At 41.4% G+C, this 16,760-nt stretch overlaps 1 protein-coding gene across 1 annotated transcript in view; it reads left to right on the top strand.

The window, feature by feature from the left end:
* The window catches only part of LOC127646897 (vasoactive intestinal polypeptide receptor 1-like), a 109,254-nt gene that overhangs the window by 23,705 nt on the left and 68,789 nt on the right, over positions 1 to 16,760 (top strand). Inside the window, exon 2 of the mRNA XM_052130849.1 lies at positions 3,271 to 3,379. Within this exon, the coding sequence (XP_051986809.1) occupies positions 3,271 to 3,379 (109 nt within the window). The remainder of the gene's footprint in view (positions 1 to 3,270; positions 3,380 to 16,760) is intronic.

The raw sequence follows: 16,760 nt of genomic DNA, 5'->3' as shown, positions 1-16,760 counted from the left end.
TCTCCTGCTCAAAAATATTGGATATTTAAACATGAACTTTTATATCTTGATATTGGTACATGAGACATGATATTCATTGTCATCAGCTTCCTCTATGTAACCAAATGTGTGTTTGCATACTAAACTTGACATTCTTTCATTATTATTGTGTGTAGGTAACAAAACATGAAAATCCCTGGTTACAAATCCTACTGGTTAATTCATTGTTTATACAACATGGATAAAACATTACACACATTTTAAAGAGGTATATCAAGCTATAATCATTCATTTTTCAGTTATACAAGTTACCACAGTTCAAAGTGGTTGTTAGAATTACCTAGCAAGCCTAGGTATTGTATAAATCGTGGATTTAAATGCATTCTGTACATTTTAGAAGGTTAAATCGGTAAAGTACTGTGACTTTGTGTGAGATGTTTCTAGATTAAGGAATGTCCTTTTTAAGATGCTGTTTTCTGAACAATGATCACGATGTCACGTGATCAGATCAGTCTAAGTGTAGCAAATATATCGCAGGACAGAATCTTGTGTGTCCCGAGTCTCTCGGGAACTCCAAGAGAGTGTTTTCTGTCTTTTATTGCTTTGATCTTTGAATTTAAAGCCTCTTTGCAGAGAAGTTTTCAAGTCTTATGGTCTCTTTGTTAGATTTATTTGCCAGATGTGAGACTTACTGGCACCGATGTCTTTCCATTTATGACTTGTGGAATTCCTGGATTACGATTGGGTAAATCCTAGATTCAAATGCTTGGCTTACCTTTGGCGGCTGTCCCAGAACCAGCGACACAGTGGAAGGAAGCATTAGCTCCTCCAATACTGTGGCTGGTTGAAGGGAATTTTATAAAAATGTTGCCTTTATTGTATCTAGGCATAAAAGATGAGCACCCTGGAATGTATCTACAGCAGGGACGCAGACAGAATAAACCTTTTCCCTGGTATCTTAAACAGGGGAAAATGTGGTTATTTGAGAAATTTGGTTTGCCACAATAGCCCCAGCATTCTTTATGGGGAACAATATATGGGGCTTATTTTCACTGTTATGTGCTTGATGAACATCAAATTCTGTTATGCATGTCTCAAGACCCATGGTCATGGAGACAGAGGCTGAATTCAGAATGTTTTTTTTTTATTGTTCACTCCCCAGCACAAGCTGCGGTGGGAAACTGAACTATATTCTAGTTGTCGGGTGTTTGAGGCATGAAAAATTACAAACTCAACCCAAAGTCTATCAGGCTCGTTTCTGGTGTCCTGCCGGTAATTTAAATGGGGTTGGTCCAACATCCAAACACCTACGCGGATACGCATGAGCGTGAGTGCACTGGAGCTGGAGCTGCAGTGGGCTTTTCTCTTTTTCTGCGAGGAAGTATCTGCTGGAACGCGGCAGTCTGTTGTTTCACAATGCTGAGTTTTTCCATCACCGACTGGACTGCATCACCGAACAGTCTAGATTGTGACACAAGGGCATTCATTAGAAAGGACTTGTCCTTGTCACAAATGTATGTGAGCGTAAGGGAATTCCTTTTGTGAGCCTCAGAAGAAAATCTAATGGGTTTCAAAAGACATGAGGGTGAGTAAATGATGACATAATTTTCATTTCTGGGTGAACTGTTCTTTTAATAAAATAATTCACTACTGAGAGTATTATTGTGATATTTTTATGATTCATCATCTTTAGTTTCCTTAGGAAATATATAAGTCTATTTCAGAAACTTTTTAACCTGTTTGTTCCATCTGAACCTCAGGCTTAATCAAATCATTAGCATTTACCCACCTCTGACTGTCTTATTCATTCCTCTCAGGAATAAGTGGGCAGTCATTGGAGATCTTTTATACCACAAAGATGTAAAACAGAGGCAACTTTCCCTTTTTATTTCGTCGATTAGTCAAAGAGATTTTATGTCCCACACATTTTGTCATGTATTTATTATCTCTTTATTTCAGTTTCTATTCTCGCGCTCTCTGAAACATCATGAATTGTAGTACATAAATGATGGCAAGATTATCTCAAACTGGTTTAATGGCTGCTTCAGAGATAATGAGGTTTTATAGGCTATTTTGGGATATGAGTGAGGCTTATTGACAAGATGTTTACTCGAGTCAAATCAATCAATCTCAAAAACCTTAATCTTTCTAAATTCATTTTGATCCTTTAAATCAATATAGGCTTTCATATATTTCAAAGATCCAGTTTCCACCTGGCATTAAGATGCATTTCAGGTACATGTGGTCAGCCCTAACTACAGGACTAAATGGGGTCTAAAACTTTTTGTGAACGGGTCACAAATAACACACACAAATGTGGTCAAAAATGCATGTGACCACATCGCATTTGAGGTGTAAACACTAATCAGTCCTGTATGCATCTCGGCAGCAGAGAAGCCACCCCTCACCTGTCAAACAACCGCTGTGATAAAACAAGAGTTTAAAGTTTGCAGGTTATGAGTGGCTTTAAAAGGAAAAAACAATCTGATCTGAAAATGTAAAAAATTGGATACATACACAATAACGAGAACTTCACTGATCTTCTTCAGTGTGTCTGATATCAAAACAGACAAGAAGCATGAACACCTAAAGCTCCTTTAATACAGGTAATCCAATAAAATAATGGATAATTCTGTTTGACGTGTCGAGTTTGAGTTTAAATTAAATTTCGACCACATTTGGGAGAAACAGCATGCCAGCTCTATCACGCATTTTTTGTCTTTTCTGACTGTTGCACTTTTTATTATCATGCAGTAATACAATGACATAGTGATTGATGTACTGTATTTCGTCATGAAACAGAGACACTGCCCTCCGAACACAAATGGTCACAGGAGATGCATTTAAGTGACCAGGTGTAAACAGCGATGTGTCTCACCTGACCACATGTGATCGGATCACCCGAGACACATCGTAATACTAGGTGGAAATAGGGTACAAATTTCTTAATGTGAGTCAAAATAGAGATTGAATAAATGTATCCAGTTTCTGCCATAATGCTTTTAGTGAGTCTCCCTTTCTGGTCCCTTCATGAATGGAACTTGTTACATGTTTTATATCTGCTGCAAAAAGAAGATGACAAGATTGTTTTGTGGTTTGGTTTGAATTTAAAGTGTTTTGAATCATATTGCATAGAAATTGCCTTAATGAAAACTGATTGCAGATGTGAACAGCTCATTATCTAATGTGGGACCCTGATGGTTGCCGTATGTTTACTGGGTTTCTTACAGTAATAAGTGCTGCAGTTTATACTTTCACTTGCCTCATATATTTTATCATCATCGTTTGCAGGTGGAATCGATTCATCCAGCATGTGCTCTGGTAGCTGAACATATGAAGGCTCAAGAGCAATGCATTCACACACAAAGACAAGAGGCCCACAACAGCAACAATATCACTGGTGAGCTAAACCATCTGAACTATTATTATTTTATAACTGTAACACAGTTGAAGGATGGGCAAGGAGGAGGCGAGAACCGGCTTGTCAACATAAATTATATTTTAATGAGAAACTCAAAAACACAAACAAACACACATGACCGGACATGTCCGTAATTCTCTCTCTCTCCCCAACAATCGTCACCGGCGCCTTTATCCCTCGGCGCCTCATCAGGCTGATTGGGGACCGGGCGCGCGATATTCCGACCGGCCCCGCCCCCCTCCGCTCCACACTCCTCCCGGCGTTATCTCAGGCCGGGGTGCCACCGAGAAAAAGTCACTCACCGGTTCTCTGATGTACCGTCGCGTGGTCCTCGAACACTCCTCCACACTCAGGCGGACGACAGCCGCTCCAACACCGGGCGAACCGGAGTGAAACCGCCGACCCCCAGCGGGTAGAACGCGCCTCCGCTTTTCTGGCGGCAAATGGGGACACTCCTCCGCCCCTGGCAGCGGCTCTACCGCTCCGGGCGGTCGGAGAGTTTCTTCCCTCCTCCCCTCGCGGACGGCGGTCTTCCCTCGACCCCTCCGCGTCTCTGGGGACGGCAGGGCACTCCTCCGCCCCGGCAGCGGCTCCCTCGCTCCAGGCGGTCGGGGTATCCAGTCCCCACTTGCCCCGCGGACGACGGCCGTACCCCGCATCCGGGCGGTCGAGCTACTCCGTCCCCGGCAGATGGCAGCGGCGCTCCCTGGGTGGGCGGCAGTGTCAAGGACTCTGCGACGGGCATCCCTCCTCCTTCCTGGGTTTCGGCACCAATGTAACACAGTTGAAGGATGGGCAAGGAGGAGGCGAGAACCGGCTTGTCAACATAAATTATATTTTAATGAGAAACTCAAAAACACAAACAAACACACATGACGGACATGTCCGTAATTCTCTCTCTCTCCCCAACAATCGTCACCGGCCGCCTTTATCCCTCGCGCGCCTCATCAGGCTGATTGGGGACCGGGCGCGCGATATTCCGACCGGCCCGCCCCCTCCGCTCCACACTCCTCCCGGCGTTATCTCAGGCCGGGGTGCCACCGGCATGACGTACACCCCCATCCCTGGGGCGGGGTGTATCTTGCGTCCCGCGTGGTCATCCCCGCCTTCCTCGCCCTGGGAGGAGACAGGAGGGGAAGACAACAACAACAAAAAAAAACAAAATAGGCGAGGGAAAAGGCCAACACGGTGCGACAGGGAGAGAGAGAGGAGAGAGAGAAAAAGCTCACTCACCGGTTCTCTGATGTACCGTCGCGTGGTCCTCGAACACTCCTCCACACTCAGGCGGACGACAGCCGCTCCAACACCGGGCGAACCGAGTGAAACCGCCGACCCCAGCGGGTAGAACGCGCCTCCGCTTTTCTGGCGGCAAATGGGGACACTCCTCCGCCCCTGGCAGCGGCTCTACCGCTCCGGGCGGTCGGAGAGTTTCTTCCCTCCTCCCCTCGCGGACGGCGGTCTTCCCTCGACCCCTCCGCGTCTCTGGGGACGGCAGGGCACTCCTCCGCCCCCGGCAGCGGCTCCCTCGCTCCAGGCGGTCGGGGTATCCAGTCCCCACTTGCCCCGCGGACGACGGCCGTACCCCGCATCCGGGCGGTCGAGCTACTCCGTCCCCCGGCAGATGGCAGCGGCGCTCCCCTGGGTGGACGGCAGTGTCGAGGACTCTGCGACGGGCATCCCTCCTCCTTCCTGGGTTTCGGCACCAATGTAACACAGTTGAAGGATGGGCAAGGAGGAGGCGAGAACCGGCTTGTCAACATAAATTATATTTTAATGAGAAACTCAAAAACACAAACAAACACACATGACGGACATGTCCGTAATTCTCTCTCTCTCCCCAACAATCGTCACCGGCCGCCTTTATCCCTCGCGCGCCTCATCAGGCTGATTGGGGACCGGGCGCGCGATATTCCGACCGGCCCCGCCCCCCTCCGCTCCACAATAACCTTATAACTGTTTTGTCTAATAAGGTCTATTTATATCCTTTACATCTACCTATGTGCTATTTTCTCAAAAACCAGTTGATGATCAATTGCTTTAGCAGAAGATGTTTCTATTCTATTTGACTATAGACATGGAAGTTTCATAAAATGCAGAAGAAATGCACAGATAATACTTTACAATAAGGTTCCATTTGTTAATATTAGTTAAAATGAAATAACCATGAACAATACTTTATTGTTAAACAGCATTTATTAATATTTGTTAATGTCAATATACTGTATAGCAATAAATTAGTAAAATCAAAAGTTTTGAAGTTCAAAAATGAACAATTGTATTTTTTATTACAGTTTTTCTCAGTCAATTTTATACATTTCTCCAAACTATAATCAGTGCTCTCAAAAACATTTACACAGCCATAGCAACAGACACTCAAATTTGTAGAACAAATAAATTTCACTGCATAATGAAGCAATGTATTCTTTTCTGATAATTCATTTATTAAGATGAAATACTAATAAAAAAGCAATAGATGTGTTCTCTATTAAATTCATTACATGTTCAGCTATAGACACAACTCTACTATTGAATTAACACATTTAACATAAAAAAATGCATGAAAGTGTTTTCATAAAATGTCTCTAGGTTTCTAGTTGTCCCTGCTCTTCCTCTTCCATTGCCATTCCTCACTCTTCTTCTTTTTTGTTGAGACTGAAGTCACTGTAGATCTGTTCACATTTGGCCGAACACTCTTAGTGAGTGTCCATAATTGTGTGTGTCTTAGTGAGACCATAATTCATAACACAATCAATTAGAGGGACTTGCAGATCATTTTAGCCCTCTTTAATGTAATCTTCCACCCTGATTTCTGTTCACCATCATTTTGCAATCTCCATTTGGTCTTTCCTGAAGTCTTTCCAAGCACACACCTGAAAGAGTTGAGAAAACCTTTCTTTACCCACTCTATCTCTTCTTACTCATTGTTTGTTTGCTGTGAATTTTCATATTTTACCCCTTTTATAGATAGCAGAGTCATGATAGTTGTGTGAAACATTTAATAAATTGCATTTTCTTTGCTGTGTGCGTTACTAACACAGCCAATATTAATATGAAGGGATTTCCAGATTGCTTGCCAGTATGTGGTTTTCTATGAAGATGTTGCTATATTTAGTCTGAAACATTTGTAAATAGGACTTTTTAGTCTTATTACTGGCCTAATTATTTATGCAGATAAGGTGCAATGTATTATAAGCCTACTTTAAATAAAATGGACATTTAGCAGCTTGTTAAGTTTAGTTTATCCAAACTAACCACCAAAGGTTTAGTAAGTAGTCTAATGAGAGGATTTCCTCAGACTGGTGTGGGACACAAATGGTATTAAAGGAATAGGAATATTTATGATGTTGAGGATTTCTAGGGTTAAAAGTTTGGGTTTTCTAGATTCAAGTCATATTGTTGCAATTGTTCACTCTTCTGCACCTAATATCCTACACCAGATTAGCACCTTGCATGCATGAATTTGCCAAACCTACTGTACTTTTGCCTAGACTCAGAGATGGGTATAGTAGCTAAAACCTGTACTCAAGTAAAATTACAATTACTAAAAAAAAAATCTCAAGCAGAATCCAAATGTAAATTCTCTCATCATTTACTCACCCTCATGCCAACTCAGATGTGTATGACTTCCTTTCTTCTGCAAAACATAAATTAAGATTTTTAGAAGAATACCTCAGCTCTATTGGTCCATACAATCGGTATGTTGAATGGGTGCTAACATTTTGATGCTCCAAAAAGCACATAAAGGCTACATAAATAGTAATACATAAGACTCCAGTAGTTAAATTCATATCATCAGAAGTGATATGATAGGTGTTAATACAGAAGGGTGATGATGATTAAACGACACACAGGTGAGAACAATGAATGACTGGCAGTGATGAGGGCAGGGAATTATTGGAAGTGTAGTTTATGACAGGTGACAAGTGAAACACAGGGCAGACAACAGGGGATCGTGACATAACCCCCCCTCAAAGGAGCAGATTCCAGATGCTCCAAAAAAAAAAAAAGAGAAAACCCACAAAAACAAAAACAAAATCGTCCAAGGAGTGAAGGGGGGCAGGCAGACCAAGGAGGGCACAAGGGGCAAACAGACAGTCCAAGGGGGGCACAAGGGGCAAACAGACAGTCCAAGGGGGGCAAAAAGGGCAAACAGGCAGTCCAAGGGGAGCACAAAGGGTGAACAGGCAGTTCAAGGGGGGCACAAAGGGCAAACAGGCAGTCCACAGAGGGCACAAAACGGGGACTGGGTCAGGAGGCCTGGGAGGTGACCACAGGACAGGGACTGGATCAGGAGGCCTGGGAGGTGGCCACAGGACAGGGACATGTTCAGGAGGCCTGGGAGTCAGCCACAGGACAAGTTCAGGAGGCCTGGGAGTCAGCCACAGGGCCACAGCCATGGAGAACTCCGAGGGCGGAGCCGTGGTAGGCGGAGCCATGGAAGTTTCAGGTGGCAGAGCCATGGAAGGCTCAGGAGGCAGAGCCGTAGAATGTTCCGGAGACAGGGCCGTGGTAGGCGGAGTCATGGGAGGCTTGAGAGGCGGAACCCTGGAAGGTGGAGCCCTGGGAGGCTCGAGAGGCGGAGCCCTGGGAGGCTCGAGAGGCGGAGCCCTGGAAGGCGGAGCCCTGGGAGGCTCGAGAGGCGCTGGCTCTGGGACGGTCGAGGCTACAGGCGCTGGCTCTGGGACGGTCGAGGCTACAGGCGCTGGCTCACTGACGGTCGAGGCTACAGGCGCTGGCTCACTGACGGTCGAGACTACAGGCTCTGGCTCACTGACGGTTGATTCTACAGGCACTGGCTCACTGGCAGTCGAGGCTGCAGGCACTGGCTCATTGGCGGTCGAGGCTGCAGGCACTGGCTCACTGATGGTCGAGTCTGCAGGCGTGTGCTCTGGCTCCTCTTCTCCTGCTCCAATATTGTCCTCCATCATCTCAACGTCAACAAACATGATGCAGAAATTGAGATCATGGACGCATTTAGAGGTCACAACCTCAGCATGACACCCTTCAACAGCAGCTCCATGCTGAAGGGATGAAATTAGTAAAGTTCAGTCTCAAACTGACTGGCTTGAGAACACTACATTGGTTTAATCACTCTCGGGCTACTCCTTTAGTGGTTGGAACATCATGGCAGGTATTGCACACATCCAAACACTACACACTAGACTGGATGCAATGACACTCGTTTCACAGCTTTTCAAACACCTGTCTACCCCTCTACCACTAACCGTTCCTAACTCGTCCCAAGAACAGCCTTACTAACAGTAACAATCTCTTCGAGTTTCCTTTTTCATAATCATTGAAAACTCAGGGATAACAAAGGGTTGTTGCAATGTTTGATGTGTTACCAATGCAAAAATGCTATGTTGTGATAAAGTTATGTTAGTTAGCCTAGTTAGAATTCATCTGCCCAGATGTTGTCTACTATGACTGCCCAGATGTCAAAAAGTCTTTATGAACTGTTATACTTCCAGGAACTAATTCTTGCGAGCTCAGGACACATGGACTGAAAAACTTTCGGGTTGCTCTCAGGGACTTGGGAACTGTTCAACTGTTGGTTTGCTCTCAAGGACTGTGGTAGGAACCCCAATCTTAAGACCAAAAGGGGAGATGTGGGGCCTTGCCCCACTGAAAATGGCAGCAGAGACAGCATAGCCCTTTGTTCTATGATCAAAGGTGAGACATTGAACTCGGTTTCCCAGAATGCATCGCAACCGGACGGAAGTCCCGCCCATGGACTCAATTTCAGACGTCATTGGTCAAAAGCAGCCTATGACCGATGACATCATTTTCTTAACAAATCTAGCGCTCACATTTGAGATCGCTCTCTCTGCATCCAGCCTGACTGTTACACCTACAGCTTCGCTGCGCTCTAAAGAGACATATCTACACCAAGGAATTTCCCTCCTTCTGGACAAAGAAAGACCACATTTTTCTAAACCTCACCATTTGGCCACGGTAGAGTAAGATTAACTTAGCTTTGTTCCAGTCATGTAGTGTACAACCGTTTCATTTCATCTTCACTGTGAGACAACAGTGAATTTATATAGAAAACGGAAAAGGCGACCAGCTTCCCTTCTCAATCATTTTCCCTCGACGTTGACTACCTCTCGCATTTCTAGTGATCACCGGACCCGAGAACCAACGCAGAGACGTGTCTTTTCGCTGAAGAGCATGAGACCAAGGACCGAATCCAGATTGTTTTCTCCTGACCGCTCAATGCAACAGGAATCCAACAGACAACCCTGCTGAAATCACACAGGATTTCACAAGTAAGGCTTGATATCTGGGCAGATTTAGTTTAGAAACTGTGACTTTTCTTATAAACCTAAATCATTATATATTTGATTGCTGAATGTTTGATGTTTTGTTTACAACTTTACATTTAACTACGATCGCTGATTGCTGTTTGGAGTTATGAGATCGTCATTTTTGGGGAAATGTTAATTTATTGAGTGATCTGAATCAACAATTTAATGGCGCTGTTACCAGCGTGTCCCCTCTGTTATATTGCATGAACCCCTGTTTGTTTGCTCTCTCTTTCTCTCTCTCTCTCTTACACACACACTGAAATTCACGGAGCGAGCAGCACCGCGGTTTATGTATGAATCAGGCTGGTGTTTTTCAAATTCTCCTGCCTGTTTCGTTCAGTTCCTTTGTGTGTCTGCTCATTATCACCCACACGTGGTATTAGCTCCGTTGTGCTGGATCTGATCCAGCCATCTTGCTTTCCCCTACACCTTCACATATTCGTTAGCTCCGCCCTTTCTGGCCTAGCCCTCCATTTTGACTAGTTCCTCACAAGGAGTTTAGTCCGCCATTTTGTGTCCTGGTTACCAACTCGAGACACATACACTAGCATATAGCTCCACTATTTAGTTAGGATTTCCACCTTATGTTTTTGTGTTATATTAATTTAGTATTGGCAGTGTTCATTACTGTTTGATTTTAATAAATCTTGTTATATTATAATAAGTTTTCCTGGTTTGTTTGTTAGAATATTGTGTTGAAGCCAGCCTCTGCCACTTCAAGAACTCCTGTATTACTTCAGTATTGTTAAATTGTTGTTGTTAGAAGCCAACTGTAACCGGATTACTGTTGGGTTCATATGGCAACAATTTGACTAACGTCTTCCCTTTTTGATTATTTTGATTCTCAATCAAAATACTCAATCTGCAGGGTAGAATTTTATGAGATTTGATCAGTCACTTACTATCATTTTTCTCTGGTCAAAGAGTGATTTAACAAATTAAATTATATTATTTAATCTAATTATTAATTAATAATTAATAAACATTAATTATTAATTTATATCTGATAGTAAAACTGATCTAACCAACCTGTGAGCCTACATAAATTGGTGCCTGTGTAACATATATTCTAATCAATGTTCTATTTATTTTAATAATTGATGGTTGTCTATGATAATTATGAATTATTGCTAATAAACACACCCGCTCCAAAACTGTGAGCCCTACACCACTATATAGTGCACTATTTCAGGTGTCCACCATTTTGTAGGAGTGTCTGAATTCTGAGTGAGCCACTTTTTCCCTACTTTTGTCAAATAAAATCAAATCCCTTTATTGTCACTCAACCATATACACAAGTGCAACAGTGGGTGAAAGTCTTGTGTGCAGTTCCAAGCAACATAGCAGTCATGAAAACTATGAATGATCACTCATTCTTTCCTACAATGCACTGTAATTTTGAGTGTACATTCGACATACACTCGACGATGGTTAATTACCCATAATCCACCATGGGGAAGATTTACGAGCTGGGAGTTTACTGCTTCCTTCACTCCTGCTGTGTTTGAATAAATGTTTTATTTCATGCTGTATGTATAAATTACATTCATTACATGATTAACATAACATATAGAGAGGCAAAACATACAGATACATTTCAAAATGTACACTTTATTTATATTTATACAGAATTTTGCCATTAAACTGAAGAATTCTTTATTTACTAAATCATTCACTGAGTTTATATTATTTTTGAATTATAATTCTGTGGATGATTTAAATATTCGGTTATAACAGGTAGGCTATGGTAACTTTGGTGCTGATTATGGTCGGATGAGGGCAATATGCTCCCAGAAAGTTTGAAGATACTAAAGTATAACAAATAAATACAATAGTGTACATAAAATGGGTTTACTCTTTATATTAACATATACAGTATATTAAAAATGTCAAACAGAATGAAGATTATTGTATTAATATATTATTTAATAAGAATAACAAGTAAGGCCCAAGTATTTTAAAAGTTTATATGTGAAGCTTCTGTTACCGCTCCAGTTGTCATTTATGTGAACAGCAGAGCAAAAGACATTTACATTTAAATTGGATGTTTACATGGATTTATACAGTTAATCCGCCCAAAGTAGCTGCGATAGTTTCCAGTAAATGCATAAATACTGCTCATGACATGCGGGACGCTAGACATAGTGCACTGATATATTGCAGCACTGATTTAAAAATGTACACTTAAAAACTAATGTCATAAGAGCCCAGTTACAGAATCACCCTGAAAATGAAAATCACATTACACAGAAAAACGTTAGCATTAAAGCCACAATTTACCTCAATGCACTTCCTTAAATTGAAGCTGAGATTTAATCTTGAAATATCTGCTTGTCTTTGTTTTAGATGAAGGCACTGCATCATGAAACAATAATTTTTCCCCTTTGCAGAGCAAAGAAAGTGTTTCACTTAGAAGAGCATGATGCTGCAGCATTGATCGACTCAGCTTGAGTGACAGTCTGTGACAGCGCATGCCGCATGTGAACTTCACTGTCATAAAAGTCAGTAATGTAATGACAGGTATGCCCATTGTAAAGAAGTAAAAGTACAAATGTTTCATTTGAAATTTACTTGAGTGAGAGTAAAAAGTACCCACTTTTAATCCTACTCTAAAAATAAATTGTTTTCTCAAAATTTACTTAAGTAAATGTAGCTTGTTACTTCCCACCTCTGCCTAGAATTAGCTCATCCTTGCACAAAATGTTACAATTTTATCGCCATGGTGACTGACTTTGCACTTATTTCTTATGGCATAGCACTGTGCTTAGCTTAGCGCACTTGAAATCAGTTATTCTATGGAAATGTGTAATCTGCTGAAATATACAGCTTTAGACCACAATTCACTATAGGAATTTGCACATCAGGTAACACGCATCACACAAAAATTACAGTATACTCAGTTAAAATGTACTTCTCTATTATTTGATTAGTTGATGTTGCAAGGAATTCTGTTTATCACCTTTAATAACGTTTCATTAGTTGCGTCAGGCAAAAAGTGTTAGAGTTTTGTAAATAAGCCACGATCCATATTAAGCTAAATTTACAATTATTGAATTTAAATACTCACGTTTTGGTGCTATTTCACCACATTTAGCACCTACTTACAGTAAACTAGACAGTAAGCGTAAACAAATAAGATGCAGGGTATTGTGTTAAAATACCACATTCTGAAGTGACACAACTTCTTTGTAAATTCACTCCTATATATGCAATGATATATATTTAAATGGTCGCTGCTACAAGGTTCCACCTTTCCAAGCTGCATTTATAGAATTGTTGAAACACTGTGCCATGGTATTATCAGGCAGTCCTTATACTGGCTGTTTTGCCAGTTGGACCGAGATGTTCCCCTTCTGTCACTCACTCGACGTTGTGTCAATGTAGTGACACTAGAGATCCCAATGGAAAAATGCCACAACAGCTGAACCGTGTTACGTGAACTGCCGATGCAGGTGCAAGCAAGCGGCAAAACCGGGGGCAATGTAACTAGCATGGGAGAAGGCCCTTTCCTCTATATGTTTTCTCTCCACAGAGTATTAGATTCGGCTGGGGCCATTTAACGCTATCAAACACTTGCAGGTTCAACACTTGCAGGTTCACCACCTGATCCCAGAAGGGGGTCGTGGATATCTTGGACACATAGCCCAGTCGGGGTCTCAGGATCTAGTGAGAATCTGCCGGACCAAATTCCAGGCAAGTCTCACTGACAGAGAACGCTTGCCGTTTCCCACCCTCTTGATGGAGGTGAGCGCAATCAGGAGGGCTGTCTTTAAGGAGAGGGCTTTCAGCTCGACTGACTCTAATGGCTCAATGCGGCCCAGGAGGACCACGGAGAGATCCTGTGAGGGAAGAGGCAGCAATTGAAGACTCATCCAGCTCGGACCCCGAAAGAGAAGTCAAGCTGGCCGTGAGGTGGGCTGGTCTTATTTCGGAACCAGATGCAGGCAAACGAAACCGTGCCCATTGAACTCCCAAAATCGGCTCCCCGTTTGAAGAAGGAAAGCCACAACCGCAATGCTGCCATGGTCATATTCTCACAATGAGAACATAAGCCATCCACAAATGCTGCCTCAGTGTGATCGCTGACACGTGATGCAGCGCCTGTGGCTGTCAGAGAGATAACGATCGCACCCAGGAATCACATATGGACGGAAAGGCATCTTTAAAAAGACGCATCTTTAAAAAGATATCCAACGTCAATATGTGTGCTCTTTTAAAAAATATATATTCTTTTAGCAGAAAATATACTCTTCAGTTGTGCTGTTGAAGCTCCGAGGGGCGAATCTGCTGTTGGTGTGCAGAAGGAGAGAAAGCCGCTGGAATGCGCCATATATACAACAGCATACTCTTCTGTAGAGGTGAATGGAACAGCAGTAGTATTTAGCTCACTGATAGTACAACCGCTCGGCTTGAAGAAAAAATCTGAATGAATCCACATTCCAGCTCCCTTTTATACCTGTATGTGCGGGGAGTGGCATGCAACATTCCACTCGGCAGTGACATTCCACTCGGCAATTTTTATTGGCCTTTTCTCAAAGATCCAAGGTGATCGTGGCTCTCAAGATCAACCCCTAGTGTCACTACATCGACACAACATCGAGGGAGTGACAGAAGGGGAACCACTATTGAGCCAGTATAGCTATATATTTATATCAATGTTCAAAATAAGCGTTCTTGCCTTACCTTGAGTCACTAGTTAGCTAGTCAGAAATTCTGCTCAGAATTCTGAAGTGCACCTTTAAAGAGCTATTTATAATTTTTTTGGAGAGAGAGAAATACCCTATTTATTCAGATTTTACTGTCGGCTGTTTGATATTTTATTTGGTTTTCCAATTTCTTACCAAATTATTTGAACCTTGTTTTTCAACCAACGCTTAGTGACACATTTTCATCAAGACAGAACCAGACTTCTGTCAAAAAAAAAAAAATCAAAATTTGCTCAACTACATTTGAAAGTGCAAAATAATAAATAATATAGATAAATAGATCTTATTTTTAGATAAATAAACGTGCATAAATCTAATATAAAAAAGTAAAAAAAAAAAAAACTTTTGCAATCCTTTATTCAATTGAAAACAGTACAAAGACTAGATCAGTTTGTTTTATTATTATTAGTATTATTTACATTTTAATCCCTGTCCCAACTTTATTCAGATTTCAAAATTGAGGTGTATTATATAAAAAAGCATTTACAATTGCTGCTATTGTTTTAGTTTTTCTGTATGCTTATGTGCAATCTCAGAGAAAAAAAAAGTGACATTGTAGCTCAACAATATACAACAGAATGGCACAGAATATACAATAAATACGCTATGTAGCAGTGTTGACATGGGGGAGTCCTAGAGGCTGTTGAGAAGACAAATGCAGTAATAAGAGCTTGATTGTGTTGGGCTGGATGAAAGATGTGAAGACAGCCCTGGTAAATATGATATCTGAAAGATATCTGATATATAGCCATTGATGGTTTTAAAGGGAACATAAGATATGAGATAAATATGCAAGATTTCATATGACAATATTGCGATGATCGATACAACATAGCTGAAAACTGATTGTACAATAAGAAATAAATGGATGATAAATAAACACTGATATTATGATATTGTTCATGAGTACTGGTTAAGGTGACTAAATGCTTGTAAATGGCTTGGAAATTTTTGACATTTAAGATGTAACCTAAAATGAATACATTAGGAACATTTCACTTCATTGAATTATTTTACATTGAAGTCATTTTGAACATAATTATCTTGATCAGTTTTTCAGTCTGTTTCTATTTGATGTAATTGATGTGTTCTTTCAATTAAACACAGATATATATATAAAAAATATAGTTTTAGTGCAGAACTGTATGCAAAGGAATAATCTACTTTGAGGAATATTCTCTACTTAAAATGACTATATAGACTTATAGGCATAATAGCTGACAGTTTTTTACAATCATTTTCACACATTTCTCAATACTGCAAATGCATTTTCAAAACTCTTCATTCAGTCATTTCTACCAATATTTATACAAGCACAACAGTTAATTTTTTTTATCCAAAATGCCCTACAACCATCACAACACTTCATACATCTCTTAAAATCGAATTCCACTAAAACACTGTTGAACTATTTCTCCCAATAGAAAAACTTTGTCACTCAAAAACACATGACCTTATAAATACAAAGAACAGGAATCATTAAATGGTCTGCCCTTATATTCCGATTTGTTTAACCTTAGAGGTTACCAAAGCACTTTACACTGTGTCCTAATCACCCATTCACACACACTCACACACCATGCAAGGCGCTAGCCTGCCATTGGGAGCAACTGGGGGTTCAGTGTTTTGCCCAAGGATACTTTGGCATGTGGGGTCATGTGGGCCAGGAATCGAATAGCCAACCCTGCGATTAGCGGCCGACCTGCTCTACAACCTGAGCCACAGCTGCCCCAGACATTACAAGATGTTTAATTTTGGCCTATGGTCTGCATGATTTTTTTACACTTGTAAAACAATATTCTGTTACAAAGCAAGAGAGGCACTTCACTGTGTAGAATATACTCCTTTCTACACTAACAGTACAAAATGAATATCAAATGCTGCAGTTTTCTTCTGTGTGCTTAACTGTATTTTTCACATATGTGTGCTTGTGGCGCAATAATTCTAGTTGTTATGTATACCCTATCTTGTTTCACTGTTGCCCATTTGTTTGCCATTTTTGTCACTTTTGCATTTCTTAGTTTTCACTTTAGTCCCTTATGTAACTCCATAGTCTCTTTGTTAGCATTCGTTGTTGTTGTTTTCTGTCATTGTTTTCACCTGTCCTCATTAGTTTGCCTTTTGCTTCTGTTAATCACCTTGTTATCTTGTTTGAGTTCTGTTCGTTCATTGGCCCCTTTTTCCCATGTTTATGTATTTATACCCTGTTTCTTTGTTCAGTCCTTGTCTATCGTTGTTTGATGTTAGCCTGGTGTGTGTGTGTGTTTCCTTCCCGAGTCCTCTGTTTGTTTACATCGTGTTTAGTTAACAGTTTTTATGTTTTATTTCCCCATTGTGGGTTGTTCC

The sequence above is a fragment of the Xyrauchen texanus genome, chromosome 7, assembly GCF_025860055.1.
Source record: "Xyrauchen texanus isolate HMW12.3.18 chromosome 7, RBS_HiC_50CHRs, whole genome shotgun sequence".
NCBI lineage: Eukaryota > Metazoa > Chordata > Actinopteri > Cypriniformes > Catostomidae > Xyrauchen > Xyrauchen texanus.
This window is presented reverse-complemented; position numbering and strand designations above follow the sequence as displayed.